Genomic DNA, 24,465 nt, shown 5'->3' on the forward strand with positions numbered 1-24,465 from the left:
CCGCAACTAGAGAAAGCCGGTGCACAGCAACAAAGACCCAACGCAGCCAAAAATAAATAAATAACTACAAAGATTTTAAAAGTGCTCTTACCAGGTCTTAGCACAATTGCCATAATTAATATTTGTTGCATTAAATGAATGAATGAGATTAATTAACTTTAGATCTTTCCATATCAAGAGTATGTATTAAATGCGCTGAGTCACTGCATTACCAGTTAAGTGCATGCTATCAAAATCTGACAGTTATTCTTCTATCTGCTAGCGTTACCTGTCACATCTTTGAATATTTTCTATTCTGACATGTTCTTCATAGAATTTGGTTTGTGTGAGATAAGCCAATCATGGTGACAATCACTGGATTCTCCTAATATCTATTTTCCATGTTTTTCAGTACATTAAAAAAAATTGGATATTCAGTTGACTTTTAGAAACATAGTCCCAGCACAATATGAAAAACCCAATTAATAACTAAAAATCATTTATTCGCACTCCAGTTCAGTTCTTTAGAATTACTGAAATATAAGCCCTGCATAGTCCATTTCCTATTGGTACACAGGAGTTAAGAACAACAGGGCTTATAAATTGTTTTGTTGATCCCCCTGCCCATACACAGTATAACCTGTGATCTAAACAGGTGGGAAGCCATTTATTCAGCCAAGAATTCCTGTTCATGTTGGACAGATAGAAAGGTATATAGATAGATAGAAATGATACTAATGATATTAGCACTTTCTCCTTTCTTGATATCTCTATTTCTGTTCCCGTTACTAAAGCTTACTTTCTATTTCTAGTAAGTTGCTAGGAGGTGGAATTGAAAGCATGGCAATCACAGAAGCTTTTGGAGGTAGGTAGAACGTTAATATTTTGTTATATGAAAAATATGTGTATATATACACACCCATATATATAATTAAGTAGTCAATTGTAAATTGTATCTATTTGGGAACTTATGATGAAATATCAGTTATCATAATGCAAGATCATTCTGGGCTGCAATTAAAATATATTCCAACATTAACAGATGAGTTTTATTGGCATTTTTCATCTTTTTATCTCTGATTCCTATAGAAGAGATTAGAATTTTTTTCTCTCATACCTTCAGAGGGTAGTTGTATAATGAGACAGATATTATTTCTAAGAAATACATGTTTCAGGAACATAGAGAATAGATTTCCCTTCCCTTATTGTATCCTCTATTAAAAAAAAATGTCAGGAATTCCCTGGCGGTCCAGTGGTTAGGACTCTGCGCTCTCACTGCCAAGGACCCAGGTTTGGTCCCTGGTTGGGGAACTAGAATCCCACGGGCCACACAGTGTGGTCAAAAAAAAAAAAGGTTCATGCATAGCTATGTTACGTACTATTCCTGACAGTTCCAGTATTTTCAGTCCTCAGAGAACTAAATCTGTTTTTTGGTTGTTGTTGTTTGTGTTTTTTTTTAATATTTATTTTATTTATTTATTTATTTGGCTGCATCAGGTCGTAGTTGCAGCACACGGGATTTTTTTTTTTTTGCGGTACGCGGGCCTCTCACTGCTGTGGCCTCTCCCGTTGCGGAGCACAGGCTCCGGATGCGCAGGCTCAGCGGCCATGGCTCACGGGCCCAGCCATTCCACGGCATGTGGGATCCTCCCAGACCGGGGCACGAATCCGCGTCCCCTGCATCGGCAGGCAGACTCCCAACCACTACACCACCAGGGAAGCCCCCACGGGATCTTTTAGTTGCAGCATGTGGGCTCTTAGTTGCAGCATGCAGGATCTAGTTCCCTGACCTGGGATGGAACCCGGGCCTCCTGCATTGGGAGCGTGGCGTCTTAACCACTGGACCACCAGTGAAGTCCCTGTTTTTTGTTTTGTTTTTTTGGTGTTGATGTTTCTGTTGACTTGGAGAAATAAATCTGTGTTTATTTCAGTTGACTCTCAGTCTTAATGGCTTACCTGCTGTTGTATTCATTGATATTTGTGAGCTTATTTCTTGATTTTAATCTGTTGGAGTTCAATAGGCCTAAATTGGTGAGTGGGGACATTTTTCTCCGGAGAGAATTTGCTTTTGTTGGTAGCTAGGGAATACCACCAATCTGAGGATCCCAGGTCAGTGGGAGAACCCCAGACTCTCATTCCTGTGGTGGAGTCTTAAACTTTCATTTATATAACTATTCCTAAGGAAAATTTGGTTTAAGTTAATTATTATCTAAAGGACAGTTCTGAAAAAGAAAACCTTTTAAAAGTTGTTTTTACTACTGGTACTCATATATGCAGAATCCATTCATGACACAGAGGTACTTTATGTGTGAGATTTGACAGTTGGAAAAGAAAACCATACTCTGAGGCCATATTTATTCTTTATGAAAATATCTAAAAATTAACTATGTATTTTTTTTTCTATATTTCACAGAATTTCGAACTGGAAAAACCCAACTCTCTCATACCCTCTGTGGTAAGGATATGTAACAACAACAATAATAGCAATAGCAATAATAATCATAGCGATCACTTACTATTCTACTTTGTGCCTGGTACTTACATAATCTCATGTAATCTGAACAAACTTGCAAGGAAACTAAAACTCAGAGACATTACATAAACTGCCCATGGTTACACAAATACCAGAGCTGGTCTTTGAATATGTGATGCTTGAGGTGATGTTGTATATACTGCACTCTGAACACCTGAATGGAAATACGGAGGAGGTAAATGGGTATATGAATGTGTTGGTGGAGAGAGGTATTCATTCACGGTCTCGATTTTTCCCATTCTATCTTTTCCATATTGTATTTATGAGAATGTCACAGAATCTTTTGAGGCCTAGAATTCCTTACTTCCCATAGAGTAAGGTTGGAACTAAAAAAGACTTAAATGTTTCTAAAGCAAAATAAGCAAAAATACCTCCTTTTGCATAAAGACATTACACTACATTTCTTTGACCTAAGTAGAAGGAGCATGGAAAAGTGTTTAATAAGGAGATTCTGGCATCAAAATAGCTCTGCCAATAATAGCTGTGTGACCTGGGGCAAGTTGCTTCACCTTTCAGATTTTCCCTATCAGTAAAACAGGAGTAATGATAGTGCCAAACTTAGGGTTGTTTTGAAAAATAAATGAAATAATGTATGTACTTTATGTAGAGTAATTCCTTAGTGTTAACTACTACATATAAAGAAAATACATTTAAAATTTTGATATACATTAATTGAAAAGTTACTTAAATGAGTTATGTAGCATAAATTATATTTATGGTTATTTCTTATAGAAAAAAGTTAGTGATACTTAAATTCCACTTCTTTAGGAGAACTAAATTTCATGAATATCTCCCATTGTGAAAGATATTGACATTCTTTGTTGAATTACTACTATGCTGGCAGAATACTTATAATCTTACCACTGGTTAGTAATATAAAAATATAGCATGCTGTTTAGAAACTAAAAGATCATTATTCTTTGCTACATGACTAGAGAGTTGCAACCAGCCTAAATACCATATTAATTTATATACACATTTGTACAAAGTTTATTCACTCTTACTAATATTAACTAAATTTTAATTGCTTTCTAGTGACAGCTCAACTTCCAGGAGCAGGTGGCTACTCAGGAGGAAAGATTATCTTCATTGACACAGAAAATACTTTGTAACCCTTTTATTTAAACAAGTTGCTAACATAATAGTGAGATATAGTACTGTTACTATAAAAGAGAATTTGTTTGAAATATGCCATTTTGTGATCACCCTGTAAACCAGCAATAATGAGAAAAGCCAAGGGAAAACAGTTGCTAGTCGAGTTTGCAAATCACTTTTTCCCCCTGAAATTTTTATTTTATTTATTTATTTATTTTTTTTATTGAAGTATAGTTGACTTACAATGTTGTGTTAGTTTCAGGTGTACAGCAAAGTGATCCAGTTTAATATACATATATATATATATATATATATATATATATATATATACTTTTTCAGATTCTTTTTCCCTTATAGGTTATTAGATTATTACAAAATATTGAGTATAGTTCCCTGTGCTATACAGTAGGCAGTAGGTCCTTGTTGGTTATCTATTTTATATATATTAGTGTGTATATGTTAATCCCAAACTCCTAATTTATCCCTCCCCACCACTCTTTCCCCTTTGGTAACCATAAGTTTGTTTTCTATGTTCAAATCACCTTTTTTCATAGTTGTTTTTTAAAATTTATTTTATTTATTTATTTATTTTTGGCTGTGTTGGGTCTTCGTTGCTACATGTGGGCTTTTCTCTAGTTGCGGCGAGCAGAGGCTACTCTTTGTTGCAGTACACGGGCTTCTCATTGCAGTGGCTTCTCTTGTTGCAGAGCACAGGCTCTAGGTCATGGGCTTCAGTAGTTGTGGCATGCGGGCTCAGTAGTTGTGGCTCACGGGCTGTAGAGCTCAGGCTCAGTAGTTGTGGCGCACGGGCTTAGTTGCTTCGCGGCATGTGGGATCTTCCCGGACCAGGGCTCGAACCCGTGTCCCCTGCACTGGCAGGCTGATTCTTAACCACTGCGCCACCAGGGAAATCCCTCAAATCACCTTTTTTAAAAAAAGGTTTCACTTCTCCAAATGGGTTTGGTATAAAATTGATGAAACAAATACATGAGAGGAAATTACATCCTATTTGTTTTTAATTCTCTTACTTCTCCAAAGATTTAACTTAATAGCTAGAAGGTTATTGACTCACTCAAAGTCATGGCCTCAAATAAAGGAAAATGTCTGCATTAAACAAAAATACAGAAGGAAAAAGAGAAGAACCTGTTTGGGTAACAAAAAGAATTGCAGTTTTATTGAAGTGTAAGTTATTTCAGAAAGCAAGACTGGAAAGGTGGGTCTTAGACATGAAGGGTCTTGAAGCTGGATGATGGGTGTAAATTGGATTCTTTTGTAATATTCTAGGCAAGCAATGAGATTTGATGACTGTATTTGGTAGACAAAGGAAAGAGAGGCTTGGGAAACCACTCTTAAGTTTGTCTAGATACTAGGAGAATAATGATGACAGAATTGGGAAGATCATATTTCAGAGAAAAGGTGATGTTTCATTTTAATATGTCAAATATGAGGTACAGAGGGACATCCATATGGCAGTTGGAAATGTTGGGCTCAGCTTGAGAAAAGGGTAGGGCCAAGGATATGGATGGAATAGCCAGGGGGAGGCAAGAGAACTTGCATAGAGAGAAGAGAAGAGAACTGAGAACATAACTTTGGGGTGTGCCTATGTCTAGGAAGAGGGACTAAAAAGACGAATCAATAAAGACAGACAAAGTAAGAGGATATCTGCTTGTGGATGCTAAGCATAAGGAAAGTTTCAAGAAGAAAATGGTAGTCAGTGATGTTCCACAGAGAGAGAGAGAGAGAAGGTGCAAACTGAAAAAGATCACTGAGGTTTGCAATTAGGAGTCCAAGAGGCCATTTGCAGTAAAGTAAGATGATGGAAGCTTGTTGCAAATAAACAGTAAGGAATTGAGGCAGTGTGTAATTAACCAATAAATAGAAGAAATACTGTAGTTTGAGGAGATATCAGGTTCAGAGGACATTCTTTTTAACAATAGGACTGTAGGAAGAGGCGCTCAGCTGGAGTTCAGCTAGTTTCAGAAACAGTTGATTAAGGATGGTTCTTGAGAGGGAGGAATTGTTCTTGCAGAATAGCTGCCACTGTTTGGGCAATTTGGATTTTATCAAGAATGGCTGAAAGAAACAGTTAGGAGCCAGGTCATATGCAAGAGGGAATAGGGAGGAACAGCTGGGAGGAACAAGGACATGCAGGGACCCGAGTGGAATGTTCTCACTCTTTCAGAGTCTCTTACATGTATACTGCTCTCTCGTGGTACTTGTCTTTTTATGTGTTTATATTTTGCCTACATAATTATGTTTTACACTTACCTATGGCATAGATTATCTTATGACCCTTAAATCCTCCACAGTGCCTTGCACTGGTAATTGGTTAATATGGTAACCGATTCCATATGGGAATCAGTTAATAAACGTTTGTAAATTGATTTGAACTTCCCTTCAGCATAAGTCCAACTTTTACATTCCTGGTTACATAGTCACCCGGCTTTGTAAAAACTGACATAGTGAAAAACATTTTTTATTGCTTCTTCCAATTCCTTGTCTTCTTTGATTTGTCCACCAGAAACATCTACTGGGTATACTCAGCAGCAATAGAAGATTTAAGTGGCTGTCACTAAAGCTCTGAAGAAAACATATATAGTGCTGTAGGACAGAGATGGCTGGGAAGTCCTCAAGACAATTCAATTCAATGTTTACTGAACTAGTTCCAAGTGTCACAAATAAGGTTAAAAATGGTCCTTACTTTACAGTTACTTATAGTATGATCAGTATTATACAAATACTGTAAACAAAGTGAAATGAGACCACAGATGTGCATTTTATTTTATCTTACTTCACTTTAGAGAATATTATAGACATATTGTTAGGATCACCAAAGACCTATAAAGAATGTTTATTACTCCTTTACAGTCTAGATAGGTATAAGTGATTATTAGCATCTTCCAGAATACCTTTTCAGGTACACTGAATTTGCCCCCCTATGAATTTACTAATTTCAGAATGCTAACACAACTCCTTTAGAAGAAAGTGGATTTTAAACCCTAAATAAACAAAAAACTATATGATAGTAATTCCCTTCTGGACTCTTGAAGTTACTTTTTTGACTCTTTGGTTTATGTAGTCAAATTTATCATTTGTTGGCAACACGTGGTTAGTGATATATTAAACTATTTCATGTTGAACAAGTGAGGAATATGAAGAGAGTGAATTAATTCACTTTGAAGTGACTTGAATTATAATTCCGTGATATTATCTTCCTTGACTAGGTCTATATTTATTGAACTGAGAACAACAGAGAGTCACAAATCTTAGTTTCTAGTTTTTCTCTTGGAACTGATTTGCTGCATAATCCTGAGTCATTTGCCTAATCTCTGTTTGTCAGTGTCCTCCTTTGTAAAATGTAATAGAGGCCATAACAACTAACTTCCAAGGTTATTGTTTAGATAATTTAATATTTAAATTCATTACTGTCTCATTATTTCTATCACTGTTATCACTACCTAAGGTATTCATTAATTGAGGCACTTATGAAAAACAAAGTCTAATATAGATTTTAAGTGATTATTGGTATCCTCCAGAATACGTTTGCAGGTACAGTGTTTTGCCTCTCTTTGATACACTTGCTTACGGTATTATTTTTTGTAGTTGTTGTCTAAACTTTTTGGAATTGATTTATTGAATCCTTAATCCTGGCATACTCCAGCCGTCCAGATCGCCTTCGGGACATTGCTGATCGCTTCAGCGTAGACCATGATGCAGTCCTGGACAATGTACTTTATGCACGTGCATATACTAGTAAGAGCCCCATGCAATTGGATGCTTAGGCTGTTTTAAGGTTGGCAGCACTGATTTATTATTTGAGTGATGCTTACAACATTTTGACACTATCCTTTTCTCTTCATATTTTACCTTTCTCCAAATTTATTTAGTCAGTCCACAAATTTTATCATCTGGTAAGTCCTTAGACATTGAAATGCTCTCAAATTATTTCTTATTCTTTGTCTTTGAAATGGAGAGTAACATTCTTTTTGGATAAGGTAGCATTTGGTATGTATGCTAAGGCAGAATATGAAATCATATTTAATAAAGTCATAAATAATTAAGAAAATCCTTCAAGGACTCTCTTTTGCCTGACTCCCAAGAACATACATGATCTTAGCCTCTGCTGCTTCTAGTTTTTATAACATTTTCCCACTGCATTTCCCATCAGGTGAACATCAGATGGAGCTACTTGATTATGTAGCAGCAAAGTTCCATGAAGAAGCTGGCATCTTCAAACTGTTGGTACGAGCTTCTAAATATTGCTCAGTCTAGAACTATTTAGCATATTATCTTTCTTCTATTGATTCCAATTCAAATTAACTTCTTCCTTCCATTTCCAAATGCATTGTTTATTTTTACATTAATCCTACACAGATCATTGATTCAATAATGGCACTTTTCCGAGTGGATTTCAGTGGTCGTGGGGAGTTGGCTGAACGGCAGCAAAAACTGGCCCAGATGTTGTCACGACTCCAAAAAATCTCAGAAGGTAGATTTTTTTCCTTAATTTTTTAAAAATAAATTTATTTATTTATTTATTTTTGGCTCCATTGCTGTGCACAGGCTTTCTCTAGTTGCAGCGAACAGGGGTTACTCTTTTTTTTTTTTTTTTTGGCTGCATTGGGTCTTCACTGCTGTGCGCGGGCTTTCTCTAGGTGCGGTGAGCAGGGGCTACTCTTTGTTGCGCTATGCAGGCTTCTCACTGCAGCGGCTTCTCTGGTTGCGGAGCACGGGCTCTAGGCATGCGGGCTTCAGTAGTTGTGGCACATGGGCTCAGTAGTTGTGGCTCGCGGGCTCTAGAGCGCAGACTTAGTAGTTGTGGCACACGGGCTTAGTTGCTCTGCAGCATGTGGGATCTTCCTGGACGAGGGCTTGAACCCGTGTCCCCTGCCTTGGCAGGCGGATTCTTAACCACTGTGCCACCAGGAAAGTCCCTCAGAAGGTAGATTTTTAAAATAAATGGTGATATCAAAATAGCACCTGTGACTGTTTGCTAAGTAGGTTTTTCAGAGAAGCTCAGAATAATGTCAGGAGGCAATCCATTTATTAAAAATAAAATTTCCTTCATGGGAATACAACTCTTTTTTTAAACCAAAAATACTGATTCTAATACAATAAGGTACCTAAATAAGATAACAATAATAACTTTAATTTATGATATCAATGAAAAAACAGGAATGTAATCTTGTTCATCAAATAAATTCATGGCACAATATTTCTAAACTCTGAAATCTAAGCAATGAACTTTTAATATTCACATTGTCATTCTCTTAGTTTCTTAATTTTATTTCTTGATGCAGAATATAATGTGGCTGTGTTTGTGACCAATCAAATGACTGCTGACCCAGGAGCAACTATGACGTAAGCCCTAATATTCTGCTTTTGTATTTCACAAAAGTTAATATCAAAAGGGTTAGAGTGTAGAATAGGAAATAATTCAAAAATCATCAGCCTTGATGTGGACACAGATATGTCACAAATCACTTTTTGCACAGTGCATATTACTTCATAATTGCAAATATCATTTATTTGTTATCCAGATCTATTCTTCTCTAGTTTTTTGATAAAACAAAGCAATAGTTTAACTATTTTCAGAGATACTTTGGGTTCCTTTTTGTCTAGGACTAAAAGGATATTGGAGGACAATAAGAAAAAGATCTTAGGGAAATAAAAATGTATATTCCAGATACATGAATGGTTTCTAATGCACTGATAAGCTGTTAGCCTACAAACAAAAAAAGCAGGCTCTCTACAGGATACACATGAGATATATATTTAATTTATATATTTATTATTATATAAATATAATATATTTATATTTACAGGATATACATGAGATATATTTATGGGTCTCTTATATATTTATAAGAGACTTGCTATGAGAGAAGTCTCCTGTTTGAAGAAACAGAATTTCACTCCACACTAGGCATATTCAGAATTTGTTGAAATAGTTGTGCACATAACATACATATTGATGGCTCTGCTTGAAAGATGGCAGTGAATAGAAAGACAAGGAGATGGTGGTGTGATGAATTGGGAGGTTGGGATTGACATATGTATAAAATGAATAACTAGTAAGAACCTGCTGTATAAAAAAATAAATAAAATTAAATTTAATAAAAAAAAGAAAGAAAGACAAGGAGAGTTAAAGTAGTATAGTGAAACAGAAAGTTCGAATAAGGACTTCCCTCGTGGTCCAGTGGTAGAGGCTCTGTCGCCTAATGCAGTGGGCCCAGGTTCGATCCCTGGTCAGGGAACTAGATCCTGTATGCCACAACTAAAAGATCCTGCAAGCCGCAACTAAAGAAAAGAAAGATCCTGCATGCCACAACTAAGACCCGGCGCAGCCAAATAAATAAATAAATATTAAAAAAAAAAAAAAAAACAGAAAATTCAAAGAAAGTTCAGTTGCCACCATCGAGTTTTGAGCATTATGTATCTGAGTAAGCAGTCAAAATAGCCCTGAATCTATGTACTGGTTTTTTTTTTTTTTTTTTTTTTTACAGTATGTGGGCCTCTCACTGTTGTGGCCTCTCCCGTTGCGGAGCACAGGCTCCGGACGCAGAGGCTCAGTGGCCATGTCTCACGGGCCCAGCCGCTCCGCGGCATGTGGGATCTTGCCGGACCGGGGCACGAATCCGTGTCCCCTGCATTGGCAGGCGGACTCTCAACCACTGTGCCACCAGGGAAGGCCCTGTACTGCTTTTTTAAAGGTCTTTTCAGCAACTTCTTATTTATAATAATTTTAGCCAGAGAAAAGTTCCAAGACTAGCATAATGAATCCACAAATATCATTTGCCTATTTTCATCAGTTGTTAACATTTTGCCACATTTTTTCCCTCTATGTGTTTGTGTGTGTGCGTGTGTATGTAAAATCTCTCTATATGCTACATACACATACATGCTCATATATGTAAAAGTGTATATGTTTTGTGAACCTTTTGAGAGTTGTTTTCTCCGAACCAGTGAGAATTATTTGCAGACATCATGACACATCACTTCTTAGTACTTCAGCATATCTCTTCTAAGAACAAGAACATTCTTCTACATAACTACAACATAATTAGCACAGTCAGGGAATTTAACATTGGTGTACTATTTATCCAATACACAGTTATATTCAAGTGTCTCCAATTGTTCCAATAATATCCTTTGTAGTTTGGGGGGTTTCTTGTTTTGTTTTTGATACAGGATCAGTTAAGGATCATGCATCCCATGTACTTGTCATGTCTCTTTAGTTTCCTTTAACCAAAACAGTTCCTCAACCTTCGTTAGATTTTTGTGACACTGACTTTCTTTTTTGGTGGCGCTGTGCAGCATGCGGGATCTTAGTTCGCCAACCAGGGATTGAACCCATGCCCCCTGTATTGGGAGTGAGTGACATTTTTGAAGCGCACAGGCCAACTGTTTTTCAGAATGTCTCTCAATTTGGAGTTGATTTTTTTCTCATTATTTAAAATGTTAAACACTTTTGGCAGGAAAACTACTAATATATAAGTAATGTTATGACCTTTTCCATATATCACATCAGGAGGCAGTTTGTCCCTTTATTAGTGATAAGTCTGATCATGTGATTAAGATGGTGTTCACAAGATTTCTCCATTGTAAAAGACCTTCTCCTGTTTGTAATTAATAAGTAATTTGTGAGGTGATACTTTGAGACTTGTGTAAATATCATGTTTTGCACCCAGTGGATTTAATAATATCCATTGCAGATTTTTGCTTAAATCATCACTCTGATGGTTGCAGTACAAAGTTCTGTTACTTTAAAACTGAGTCAGTACATCATTTGGTAGCAGATAAATCAGTCATTGACATATATATTAGAAGATATTTGATATGATATTCTAAATTATGTAAATTGTGCTGAAATGAATGTATCTCTCTTTAGGCATTTTCTAAACTAAACGCTAAGAGTATTGCTGCATCTTCTGCAGTTTGCTATAGCTCTCACTTTTCAATACGCTTTTATGATATTTTCTACTTAATTACAGGAGATTCCAATGTGAAAAGTATTAATTACATGAAAGGTTTTAAGCAAGATCTTTTTGTTTGTTTGTTTTTTGAGTTTTATTGGCCGCACCATGCGGCATGCAGGATCTTATCTCCCCTACCAGGGATCGAACCCATGCCCCCTCAGTGGAAGTACAGAGTCTTAACCACTGGATCACCAGGGAAGTCCAAGCAAGTTAAAAAAATTGAGGAGGGGGAAATCAATCATTTATTCATTCAGTATATATTTATTGAAAATCTACTATATATCAAGGTTCTAGGAATTCACTAGTGAACAACAGAGACTATGTGCCTTGCCTCCATTAGGAAAAAAATAAATGATGTCCATTTAACTCAAAATTTTAAAGTCTTGGTTGGTCATGCATTGTCTGTAGTCCTTGAGGGGTTAAGGCAATATTCTCTGTTTTATAGGGTATCTTTCATATACAGGACATAAAGTACTTCACAAAGAGAATAATTTTAAACTGAAGAGAAATGGGAGATTTTTAAGGCTTGCTTTAAAAAGAGAAAATGACTCATTGGCTCAGAGGGAGGAAGTGGGTTGCATTCAAATAAAACAGTACAAGTTAAAGAGCAATGTTCTTTCTTCAGGTGTAGGGAGGGAACATTGAAGAGGCCAAAACTATCGACCTAGAGTTAGAAGACAAAGGAAGTCTGTGGAAATTAGGTCAGATAGGGTTCTTTTTCTTATATTTGTAGAAAGTTTCAAAAAGCTTAAAACCATTTTGAATTGACTCCAATAGGAGAAAAATAGAGAAATGACAGAAAGGAAATAATTGCAGAAGTTCAAAGAGGGGAGGAGATTTATAATGAAATAAGCTAAGAAAAGAGCCGAAGAAGGTAACAAAGACTAGTATTTTTGCTGGGTGAATCTGCTTTGAAACAGCATCTCCTCCACCTAGCCAAGTTATATGGAAACAAATTTCACTATAATTAGTATATTCTAAAGTACATCATAACAATACAAATTAAATGCATGCGCTGTAAAGCACATATATTGCCACAGCTAAATTAAAAAAGAAAACAGGACAGTTTTAAACTAAAGGATTTCAAATGCTATTAGAATACTTCCCATAAAGGAAATATCTTTGTTTCTCAGTGTTAAGGAACTCCAAGCTGCAACTCCCCTGGAGGCTGGCAGAGAAATATCACTATAATTGGTATGAGTACCCAAGTACACTGACAATAATTGAGGCTTCCATCCCATGCATTATACTTGATGGCACATCGTATTAAAAAGGAACAAAATTATAGAGGCGAGGAGCTTCCATATGATACACCAGAGCAGTAACTCCTAGATGAGCCTTACAGATACAGATTTTAGAACTAGAATGAGCCAGTTGATGAAGGCCTGGAAATAAAGTCAAAGTATCAGCCTGTAAAGCTCCATACCACAGCAAAAATAAGATAAGCAACAAATAAGACCATGATGTTGCCCCCGACTTCATTTGTGTATTTGTTTCCCTAAAAGTCATCTTAGAACATTTGCAGTCTTGTAAATGTGCAGTTTATTCTTTAAGGATGTCACTTACTGATTCTACATCATTAGTATAAATTAAGAGGCAATATCGGGACTTCCCTGTTGGCACAGTGGTTAAGAATCTGCCTGCCAACGCAGGGGACATGAGTTTGATCCCTGGTCCTGGAAGATCCCACATGCCGCAGAGCAGCTAAGCCCGTGTGCCACAACTACTGAGCCTGCGCTCTAGAGCCCGTGAGCCACAACTGCTGAAGCCCACGGGCCTAGAGCCCGTGCTCCACAAGAGAAGCCACCGCAATGAGAAGTCTCTGCACCGTAACGAAGAGTAGCCCCCGCTCACTGCAACTAGAGAAAGCCCCTGCACAGCAACAAAGACCCAATGCAGCCAAAAATAAATAAATTAATTAATTTTAAAAAAAAGAGGCAATACGGTTAGAGAAAAAACATTAAACCAAAGTCATTAGCATTGTGACCTTGTGCAACATTTAAATTATTTGAATTTTACTTTCCTCTCCCTCAAAATTAAGAGCACTTATATTTATTGGTTGCTTAGCATGTGCCAAGTGCTTTCATGTATCATCTTATATAATTCTCATATCACCCCAACATAACTCAGCCTCCTAGACCTCCCTGTTCTATGAAGCCAGTCTCAGTATATTGCTATATCTCTCCCCAACCCCCCAACAACCCCCTGCCGAATTCTATCTTCAAAAATTTGAAAAATGTAGATTTTTCTGCATATTTTGGGAGGAAATGGGGGGTGGGGTTATTTAACAAAACTTTTTAAACATACTCCTTTTTTTTTTTTTTAACCATCTCTTCTTTTTCACCAAAATTCTCTATCTTCCTCTAATCTCAAAACATCCTCCTCTCTCTTGGACATGGTTCACCCAGTCTTTCTCTCAATGGACCCCTTCTCAAAAATTCCATCTTTAAGCTTAACCCTTAGCAAGTCAAAAGTACCAGGAGTACCAATTGTCCCTCAAGTTTGCCCTTACCCAGACCCCTCAAGGCCTCCACTCCAACCAGTACTTGAGGTAGACACTATTATTATTCCTAATATATAAAGGAGGAAACAGAGGCTCAGAGTGCCTACTTGCTCAATCATACAGTTAAAAAACAGGAGTCGATTTTGAACCCAGGTTTCTTTGACTTCAAAGCTGATGCTCTTTTAGTCTCACTGTGCTATTCTTCCTATCTCACTCCCAGAAAAATATCACCTGCCCTACCATCACCATAATCCTATACTCCCTGCACCCTAATTTGCAGTTGGAAGGTCAGGAGGTTCTGGGTCTTACTGTCAACAACATAACAGGCTGTATCCTGTTCAACCAGAGGGGGATAAATGAAACAATCTTTCTTGGCCCCTCTTTATTCCTAATATCCACCCCCATCTCTTCCTCCTTCTCATCATACTCCCCCATCCCCTGAGAAAAGGAGGAAAGAAGAGAAGATAATACAAAAAAAGGGGAAATAAGAGAGTAGGCTAAAGGAGACATGTGGGTGGTTTTCTGAAGCCGTTTTTACTTGGTCAGAAATAGAAGTAAATTAAAGCCCTCTAAAAGAATGTGGAATGCTATTACACCTTCTTGTACTTTACCTCAAGACTTGTTTATAACTGCTAGAATACTCAAGAAGTTCAAAGAAACTTGAAGAAATGTTTCTTTCTTTCTTTCTTTTCTTTTTTTTTTTTTTGCGGTACGCGGGCCTCTCACTGTTGTGGCCTCTCCCTTTGCGGAGCACAGGCTCCGGACACGCAGGCTCGGCGGCCATGGCTCACAGGCCGAGCTGCTCCGCGGCATGTGGGATCTTCCCGGACCGGGGCACGAACCCGTGTCCCCTGCATCAGCAGGTGGACTCTCAACCGCTGCACCACCAAGGAAGTCCAAGAAATGTTTCTTGATTAACAAGTCACTGAAAGAGGGTTTTAACTGAATCATTTAGTTAAATAATAATAGTTACCATTTATTGAGTATCTCTTATGTGCCATGATTACTGAAAGGGTAAATCTAATGCTTTATAGATGACCTGGCACAGTTCCTGGCATGTAGTAGGCTTGCAATGAGTTAGATTAAATATATCTTGAATCTTCACAACAGCCCTGAAAAGTAAGGGGTTTTTTTGGTTCCCATTTTACAGTTAAAGAAACTGAGATTCATAAAGGTAAGTAATTAGCCCAAGGTAACATAGATAATAAGTGAATCAGGATTAGGAAGGCAGATAATAATAATTGCAGTCACTGGGTTAATGCCTTACCTAAATTATTTCATTTTATTGTTACAACTACCATACCAGTTAGGTACAATTATTATCCTCCATTTAAAATGAAGAAACAGACACTTAGAATGATCAACAATTTTCCTGAGGTCATATGGCTGGCTGATAAGCCAAAATTTGAACCCAGGTCTAACTCTAAAGCTCTTACACCACTTAGCACATTGAGGCTGTATGTGCCTGGAGAAAGGTTAGCATGCTGTCATATGAGACGCTTTGCAGGGATGTATCCATTACCCTGGTGAGTTGACCAGTGTTCAGGGCCCTCAGCCTTACGGACAGAGATTTGATTTGGTCATCCTACTGAGCATAAATCCATTTCTCAGGGACAGACTCACATTAATCAAACTCATGAGACTCAATGAAAGATCAGAGGGCCAGTTTACTGATAAAGAAAAATGTAACTACATTTGAAGTTCTTGTGACCAGGGCATTCTCTCCTTGTAGGCAGACCTCTATAGGAATCCAAATTTTAATCCAAAGCTATTACTAAATATGGAATCCAAGCAAAGGGAAATAATTAGATGAGTTAGAAGTGTCTGTCACATAGTAAGGACTCAGTAAATCTTGGTTGTGAATGTTATTGTTAATAGCCAGCCACACTGGGGCAGGGGGCGGGGTGGACCATGAATCTCCTAAATTTATGAAAATTTTTGTATGTGTACCTATGTACATTTTTCTGGGGGAGAGTCTATATCTTTTATTAAATTATCAAAGTGTTAGTGACCTACAGGAAAAGTCAAGAGCCATAAATTCTACATGAAATTCTACACAGAATCCTGAACATTTTGATGGAGCAAGTAAAATTTGAATTGGCTCGATGTTCTCCCAGAGCTAAGGCTGTTATGCTATGTTGCAATTTATTTTAATTAAGTATAACCTCTTACATTATGAGTCACTTTTTAGGACTTTTTTCTCCCCATATTATCTTTCCTATATGATTTCTTAGCACTTTTGCCGATCTTATCATTTATTTCTCATTTAGTTCATTCAAAATCATCTCCCTTTGGAAACGACATTCTTTTTTTTTTTTAATTTATTTTATTTATTTTTATTTTTGGCTGTGTTGGGTCTTCGTTGCTGCATGAGGGCTTTCTCTAGTTGTGGCAAGCGGGGGCTACTCAGTGTTGTGGTGCGTGGGCTTCTCACTGCAGTGGCTTCTCTTGTTGCAGAGCATGGGCTCTAGGTGCACGGGCTTCAGTAGTTGTGGCACGTGGGCTCAGTAGTTGTGGCACGTGGGCTCAGTAGTTGTGGCTCGTGGGTTCTAGAGTGCAGGCTCAGTAGCTGTGGCACACGGTCTTAGTTGCTCCGCGGCATGTGGGATCTTCCCGGACCAGGGCTCAAACCTGTGTTCCCTGCATTGGCAGGCGGATTCTTAACCACTGCCCCACCAGGGAAGTCCGGAAACGACATTCGTAACACTCAGGCTCTTCACCTGGAGTAATCAATGACAGGCAGTAGTACCTATTCTCTTTTGTGCATAGGGTACCACATTGGTAATAACAAACAATACTTTGTTAAGAAAAAAACATAGCCATACAGCTAAAACCTAGATTCCTGCTCTTCCTTAGATTATCTGTAAGGGGGTGGAGGTGGGGAGGATTACTTCAATTAGGGGGAAATCCTGTCTCCTTTTACATTTCCCTTTCTGTCAGAACACCCTTTAAAAGTTCCTTGAATTACAGCTTCTTTGAAGATATATCACAAATCTGTGTCTAAAAGGATCTAATTTGGAGGAAACCCAAATTTTCTTCTCTTCCCGTATCCATTCAACAAGAGTTATTGAGTGTCTTTTATATTATAGGTACTTTTCTAGGCACTGGAGTTACTAAAATGAATAAGGATTTAGAGTATAGTTGGGGAATGAGACCCATGAATTAAAAATTATAATGTAGTGTGCTTTAATAGAGTTATATACATAGTGATATGAGAGGACAGGGGAGGTAGCTCTACTCTGTTTCAGGGTATCAGGCATGGTTTTCAAGAAGGGATGACACTTGATGGGTGAGTAGGAGCTAAATGAGTAAACACAATAGGAAAGGGGCTTTTGCTTCAGAGATAACTGAGTTTATAAAGGCATTGAGGTATAAGAGGACTTGCTGAAATAAGAAAAAATAAAAGTTTGAGGAGGAAGAATGAGTACAGCTGTAGATAAGTACAGTGAGCCCTTCGTACCCATAGGTTCCACATCCATGAATTCAACCAACCTAGGATCAAAAATAATCAGAATAAAAAAATCCAGAAAGTTCTAAAAAGCAAAATTTGAATCTGCTGTGCTCTAGCAGCTATTTACATAGAACTTAAATTGTATTTACAACTATTTGTGTAGCATTTACATTGTATTAGGTATTATAAGTAATCTAGAGATGATTTAAATTATATGGGAGGACACTATTGTAAATCAACTATACTCCAATAAAATTTTTTATTTTTTTCGGTACGCGGGCCTCATACTGCCGTGGCCTCTCCCGCTGCGGGCACAGGCTCCGGACGCGCAGGCCCAGCCGCTCCGCCGCACGCAGGACCCTCCCAGACCGGGGCACGAACCCGCGCCCCCTGCATCGGCAGGCGGACCCCCAACCACTGCGCCACCAGGGAAGCCCTAAAAAAAATTTTTTAATTAAAAAAATAAAGTATATGGGAGGATGTGTGTAGGTTACATGCAAATACCTCACCATTTTATATAAGGGACTTGAGCATTCGTGAATTTTGGTATCCATGGTTGGGAGGTGGGTTTTGGAATGGATCCCCCTGTGGATACCGAGGGAGGACTGTATGTAGGTAGCAGACAAAAAGAAGCAGAAGTTGAGGGACTGTCTTCCTGAGAGCACTCCTTTTCTTTGTGAAGAAGCAGGCAATGTCATCCGAAGTTAGGGAAAAGAACAGAAAAGAGCGCTTAAGGAGACTACTGAAAGTTTGGTAAAGGGGAGGTGAGGTTAACCATGCTCATAGAGAAGAATTACTAGGCAGTATGGAGAGACCATCTGTGAGAAGCATTAACACAGCTGTTAAAACTTCTCTCTGACCATTTAGCGAACCCCGACTCTCCTTTCTTGTCTCCTCTTCACAGCAGTTTCTAACTGGTCTACCTGCTGTAGGGGCACCTATCTTTCTATTGCCCAATATTCTCCTTGGTATTTTTGTAACTTCTATGTCTTAAGCACAAAAAATATTTTTGAGCACCCACTGTGTGGCTGGTTGCTACAGAGCTGAATACAATGTCATCTGCCCTTAAGGAGCTTAGTGATAGGTAATAGGCGAGGAATTGAGGGGGAATAAATATGTAAATAATAATAGCACTAAAGGCAGGACATGAAAAATGCACTAAAGAAGCATAAATACAGTGTTTGCAAGTTCAGAGTTCACAGCCCAGCTGAGAATATCATCAGACCCTCAAGCAGCCCATCTATGTAGAACATAGGATTCTTTTAAGACCTTGAAGAACCGCCTGTAATGGAGGGTAACCTGGAAGGTTTAGAGTTATTCCATTAAAAAGAGTGGCATTGATCTGTAAGCGTTATAGAGACAATTCATCTCTAGCTATTCCATCCAACTGAAAGGGCTTCATTGCTTTACTACCCTTTCAGCTGTCTGAGTAAAGCAACCTATCTTCTGACTTCTTAACTCCTGTCAGTCTCACCTGCCTGGATGCTACTCTCTTGATAGTGGTTCACTCCAAAACTAACTCTGTTCTTGTTCTCACGTTGGACCTGCTGAATCAATCAATCCTATCCAACCCCAGCCAGCTGGTCCTAACCTGTGAGCCATTTAATCAAGCAGCAGTTTATTTTTTATTTTTTTCAAGTGTTTGACTCTGCAAAACTCAGAAGGCACTAACGGACAGCCAACAAACCCATCCCCGTGGTGCCCTGAGTGAAGACAAGTCAGCTTAGATATATGATGGACTAAAATCCCACCACCTAAGACTCTAAGCAATGAAATGAACAGCCAGCAAAAGGCAGCAGTTTGGGACTTCCCTGGAGGTCCAGTGGTTAAGACTCCGCACTCCCACACAGGAGGTGCGGTTTCGATCCCCAGTCAGGGAACTAAGATCCCATGTGCTGTGAGGAGTTGCCCAAATAAATAAAAAATAAAATAAAATAAAAGCAGCAGTTTATATTAGCAGACTCCTTTCCCAGAGAGCTTCATATCCCCATTAACCTACAATCTTTTTAGCCTCGTGTCAATCAGCCACATCGTCACTGCACCAAGCCTCATGCTTACAGTAAACAGAATCCTGAACTTCATGGAGCAAGCAGAATTTGAATTGACTTGCAACTGAATTCTCCGAAAGCTGAGGCTATTATGCTATACCAAAATTTATTTTGATCAAGTGTAACCTGTTAGTTTAAGTTCAGTTCCATTTGTTGATGATTTTGAAGCCTAGATTTTCTTCTTCATCAAAGGAGATGATCTTGTGGTTTTCTCCTTCATTCTATTGATATGGTATATCACAATGATGATTTTCCTATGTTGAACCACTCTTGCATTCCTAGAATAAATACTACTTGGTCATGGTGTATAATCCTTTTGATATGTTGCTGGATTCGGTTTGCTAGTATTTTGCGGAGGCTTTTTGCACCTAGGCTTTTTTGAAGGGTGGGCTTACTATATTAGGTTTATTAAGAACCTTTCACTTCTTGCCAAGTGAGTGTTAGTCCCCTAGTGAGTATATCTCTCAAGAGTGTCAATATTTGTAACTGCCTTGCAATCATAATATATTTTTGAATTGATAAAATCATAGTAAGAGCTTATCTTTTTTGTATCCTATTTTAGAAGAACAAACTTTAGACATCAGCAATAAAGATATTACTGAGATTCTTCTCACCTTAAATTCATAACCAGTACAACACTGAAGGTTTCCAATGTACAGTTAATGAATAAGAAGGAGGTTCTCAATCTGCTGTCATTTATGTCATAGCATCATGAGGGAGGGTTGGATATTACTTATTCATTAGACTAGAATAGTGGTTGGCACACAGTAAGCCATTAATAAATACTTCTGATACATGAACGAATGAATAAATTCAATCTTTGTATTTTGTAAAGAAAAATTGCTTAACCCCAAGATTTATCCTAAAACAGTGAGTAGTGTTTTATTTGTTTTTTTATTTTTAAAAAATCAAACAAAACATGAACCATTTATCATAGGAATCTCAGAAACCTGAACTGGATGGCAATGGGGTACATAGCAGCTCCAAACTCTAGCCCATTCCCTGGTTTATGAACAAGCCTCTGCTTGTTTAGAACGCAAACCTACTCTGTCCCCTGCCATACTCCACAGAAAAGTTGCCTTGTAATTGCAGGTAGTACTGTATATAGTCCATATGATGAAACCTGAAAAGGTGTTTTATTAATTCAGTTTTCAGGCAGACCCCAAAAAACCCATCGGGGGACACATTCTGGCTCATGCTTCAACAACAAGAATAAGCTTGCGAAAGGGAAGAGGAGAGCTGAGAATTGCCAAGATTTATGACAGGTAAATATTTCTTATCTTAATCAGATTCTTGCGCATATGATATTATATAGAATTGCCTCTCCTGAGAGGCTATAATTATTCCACTGGCAGACACTACATGTTTGAATTTCCTTCTCAAAAAGTATGCAATTCATTGAGAAGTCCCTACTACGTACTGGGTTCTAGGGATTTGGAGATCTTGTTGACAAATTGACTTGGTCTCTGACCTTCCCAATCTTACAGTGAAGCTAGAAAATGAAATGATTCCAATTGAAGTGAGGTAAATACAGGAAAAGTACAGCATGTGATAGGGATGTTCTTCTTTCTTTCTGCCAGTTTTTTTTTCAGGTTTCAGTTTAAACACTGCTTCCTCAAGGAACCTTTCCCTGACCCTTACATTCTAAGCTAATACTCTATATTACACCTTTTATTCTTTCACAGTACTTTACTTATTTAATTAACAGTTATAAGCTTAGATTTTACCAGCAACAAACCTAAAGCGATTTGAATTGGGGAGGCATTACCCACCCCTTCCTGAGCGTTGCTGCTGACCCTTCTCTGTGGACCTCCCCCATTTTTGCCCATCTGAGGGGTTGGCAGGGGAGGGTACCCCCACCTTCCCTGCAGCTGTTCCTCAGGATTCATGACTTTGACTGGGTCTAGAAAGGTTGAGCTGGAAGGGATGGCCCCTGGTCACTTTCTGAGCACATGTCTCAGAGACCTGGGGCTGGTGGGAGTGCTGCTGGAGCTGGATTTCAACACATAGGGTGCTGCTGGGCCAGCTGGTAGGGTTGCTGGGCTCCAGGCCTCTAGCTCCAGCTCTTGCAGACCTAGGCCCCTCTCTGACCCGAGAAAGCTCCTCAGGCCCTTGAAGCTGATAAACCAAGAGAGTAAGGAAACATTCTTTAGAGTGAAAAAGCTAATGTTTCAGCCACTTAGAGATAAACTGCAAAACTAGAGCCTGGCATGGGGCTGGGGCTAAAGATTTTTCTTGAACTTTTCAAGATTTGCAAGTATGCAGCTTGGAAGGAGGCTGGTGGTTTTACTGTTAAAAAAGCAATAACGTGGCTTTTCCTGTAAGGCTTGCATAGTACTTCTTACCCCTCTCCTGTCTCCCCCTGCAAAGATGGTGCTGGAATGTTCTGGAAGGTCATGTCAACTTCAGCTTTCCTGTGGAAACTGAAGCCATTGGGGTTTTCTGTCCAAATTCAAAAGGAGTCATATATATGTGTGTGTGTGTGTGTGTGTGTGTGTGTGTGTGTGTGTGTGTATGCATATATGTAGATGTACATATATACACATACACTCATTTTATATACATGTATGTACATGCAAGTATTATAATATACATATATACGTATGCAAATATATGAATAAACTTTGACAACATAATTGATGTACATGGTAAAAAATAAATAAATAAAATCAAACAGTACAAAAAAAAGAGTTATAAGCTTAATAAGTTTTTACAGAGAAACCTATTACATATCAGCTGTTCTAGATTCTGGGGATAGAGCAGTGAACAAAACAAAAAGACAAGGCCCTGCCCTCATGGAGCTTACACTCCATTAGTAATGATTTATGTAACATATGTCATCCCCACTAGACAGTAAATACGCTGAGGACAGAAATACTATTCTCTTGCTTACCACTGTATTCTTAGTTCCTCGGACATAATAGATGTATTTGTGACTGACTGATTAGCCAATCCTGGCAACAAGGTAAAGATTTGTAATAACTCTTTACCCTGGGGAAGGAAAAATCAGCCAAAAAGGAATCAGATGAGCTCTGTATCTGGTTTTGACTATGAATCACAGTACTTACTATGTATTGTCATTGAAAAATATTAAATAATCAGTTCCCCCGTCTATCTGGTTTTTATTCAGACCATTTTGCTTTTCATCATCAGTCCCTGTAGAAGACTGTGATACACATATGCAAGTGCTATGCTTTGTAGAGCTTCAGCAATCTCTAGAAATTTGTTACAAATGTTCTTTGTTGAATTAAGTAGATAGTAGGATTGTTCCATAATTTTACTAAAATTTCTTGGTCTATATCTTGGACAGATTGCTGTGCTTAGAACTTTCTGAAACATTTTTCACTCTGAATTGTAATCATCTGATTACATGTACATCTCCCTCACTACAGGGACTGAGTCTGGTTCACTAATGTCCCCAGCACCTAGCATGGTCCTTGGCACATAGTAAGAGCTCAATAACTATTTGTTGAATTAATAAATGAATGAATTCCATCTACATGTTCAATCATTTGTATATTTAATCAAGTCCTCCAAACTTTTAGGAACAAATAACCTCTGCAGTTTTTACAGTCCTAAGAGAACACTAGGGTTCTGCAGTCTCAACAAAGGATAATTAAAATTATCGTAGAAGTTAGTCATGTCAACTTTTCATAAATCTGAATAAAAATAGCAAAACTAGATCAGAACTTAAAATGTGAAAACTTAATTTGCTGTGCATCTTGTACTGCCTTCTTTCTGGTCTCTAAAGATTTCTCACAAAGAATTCTCCTTGACTTCAGAAAAAATTTTTGGTAGAGAAGATCATGATGCTATAAATGATAGCTAACACTTACTGAGTGGCTACTATGTGCTAGGCCTGTGCCAAGTGCTTTATTTATTTACTTTTTCATTGTTTTTAAGGACAACCTTAAGAGATAGAGATTATTATCCCCATTTACACATGAGGAAACCAAGGCCCCAAGTAGTTAGGTAACCACTGCCCCTCTACAGTCTATTTTAAACACAGAAGCCAGAATGATCCTTTGTAACACCAAGTCAGAGCATATCTATCCTCTCTTTAAAACACTCCTATGGGGCTTCCCTGGTGGCGCAGTGGTTGAGAGTCCGCGTGCAGATGCAGGGAACACGGGTTCGTGCCCCGGTCCGGGAAGATCCCACATGCCGCAGAGCGGCTAGGCCCGTGAGCCATGGCCGCTGAGCCTGCGTGTCCGGAGCCTGTGCTCCGCAACGGGAGAGGCCATAACAGTGAGAGGCCCGCGTACCGCAAAACAAAACAAAACAAAACAAAACACTCCTATGACTCCCCATCTTAACTCAGAATAAAAGCCCATGTCTCTACACTGGTTTACAGAGCACTACATGAATGGCCCTATTCTTATTCCTCCTGTTTTCCCCCTTGCTCACCATGCTTCAACTTCAGTGGGCACCTTGATATGCCAGAAACATGCCAGTCACACTCCTCCCTTAGGGCCTTGCCTCTGTGATTATTGCTCTCCCTGCCTGGAATAAGCTTCCCCCACATAGCCCTCTCTCTGGCTCTCTCCCTCAGCTCCTTCAAGTCTTTGATCAAATGTTACCTTCTCAACAAAATGCCTATCTTGATCTCCCTATTTAAAATTGCAGCTAGCCTTGTCCCAGTTTCCATACTTCCAATCTCCCTTATCCAGCTCTATTTTTTTCTTTCCCTATAACACTTATTTTCTAACATATCACATATTTATTTATTTATTATGTCCATTATTTATTGTCTGTCTGTCCTTCCCCAAAATATAAGTTCCACAAGGCCAGAGATCTTTGTCTATTTTTTTCACATACGGATCTCAAGTGCCTACAACAGGGATATAGGAAGTGCTCAGTAAATTTTTTTTCTTTTT

General features: G+C 38.3%; 1 protein-coding gene and 1 non-coding gene across 4 annotated transcripts in view; one reads left to right on the top strand and one right to left on the bottom strand.

The window, feature by feature from the left end:
• DMC1 (DNA meiotic recombinase 1) overlaps positions 1–24,465 on the top strand; it is a 39,670-nt gene that overhangs the window by 11,419 nt on the left and 3,786 nt on the right. Inside the window, exons 6-13 of one of the 3 annotated variants that reach the window (XM_019943392.3) lie at positions 792–844; positions 2,393–2,434; positions 3,548–3,620; positions 7,269–7,360; positions 7,776–7,849; positions 7,982–8,096; positions 8,908–8,968; positions 20,737–20,853. In XM_019943392.3, coding sequence (XP_019798951.1) covers positions 792–844; positions 2,393–2,434; positions 3,548–3,620; positions 7,269–7,360; positions 7,776–7,849; positions 7,982–8,096; positions 8,908–8,968; positions 20,737–20,853 — 627 coding nt within the window. The remainder of the gene's footprint in view (positions 1–791; positions 845–2,392; positions 2,435–3,547; positions 3,621–7,268; positions 7,361–7,775; positions 7,850–7,981; positions 8,097–8,907; positions 8,969–20,736; positions 20,854–24,465) is intronic. The other 2 variants (XM_033866039.2, XM_073788172.1) reach the window with 2 other exon arrangements.
• LOC117314376 (small nucleolar RNA SNORA79) lies at positions 19,177–19,328 on the bottom strand. The gene has a single exon (XR_004529122.1). It is a non-coding gene; the product is annotated as a small nucleolar RNA SNORA79 (small nucleolar RNA).

This window comes from Tursiops truncatus, chromosome 11, assembly GCF_011762595.2.
Source record: "Tursiops truncatus isolate mTurTru1 chromosome 11, mTurTru1.mat.Y, whole genome shotgun sequence".
NCBI classification, from domain to species: Eukaryota; Metazoa; Chordata; class Mammalia; order Artiodactyla; family Delphinidae; genus Tursiops; species Tursiops truncatus.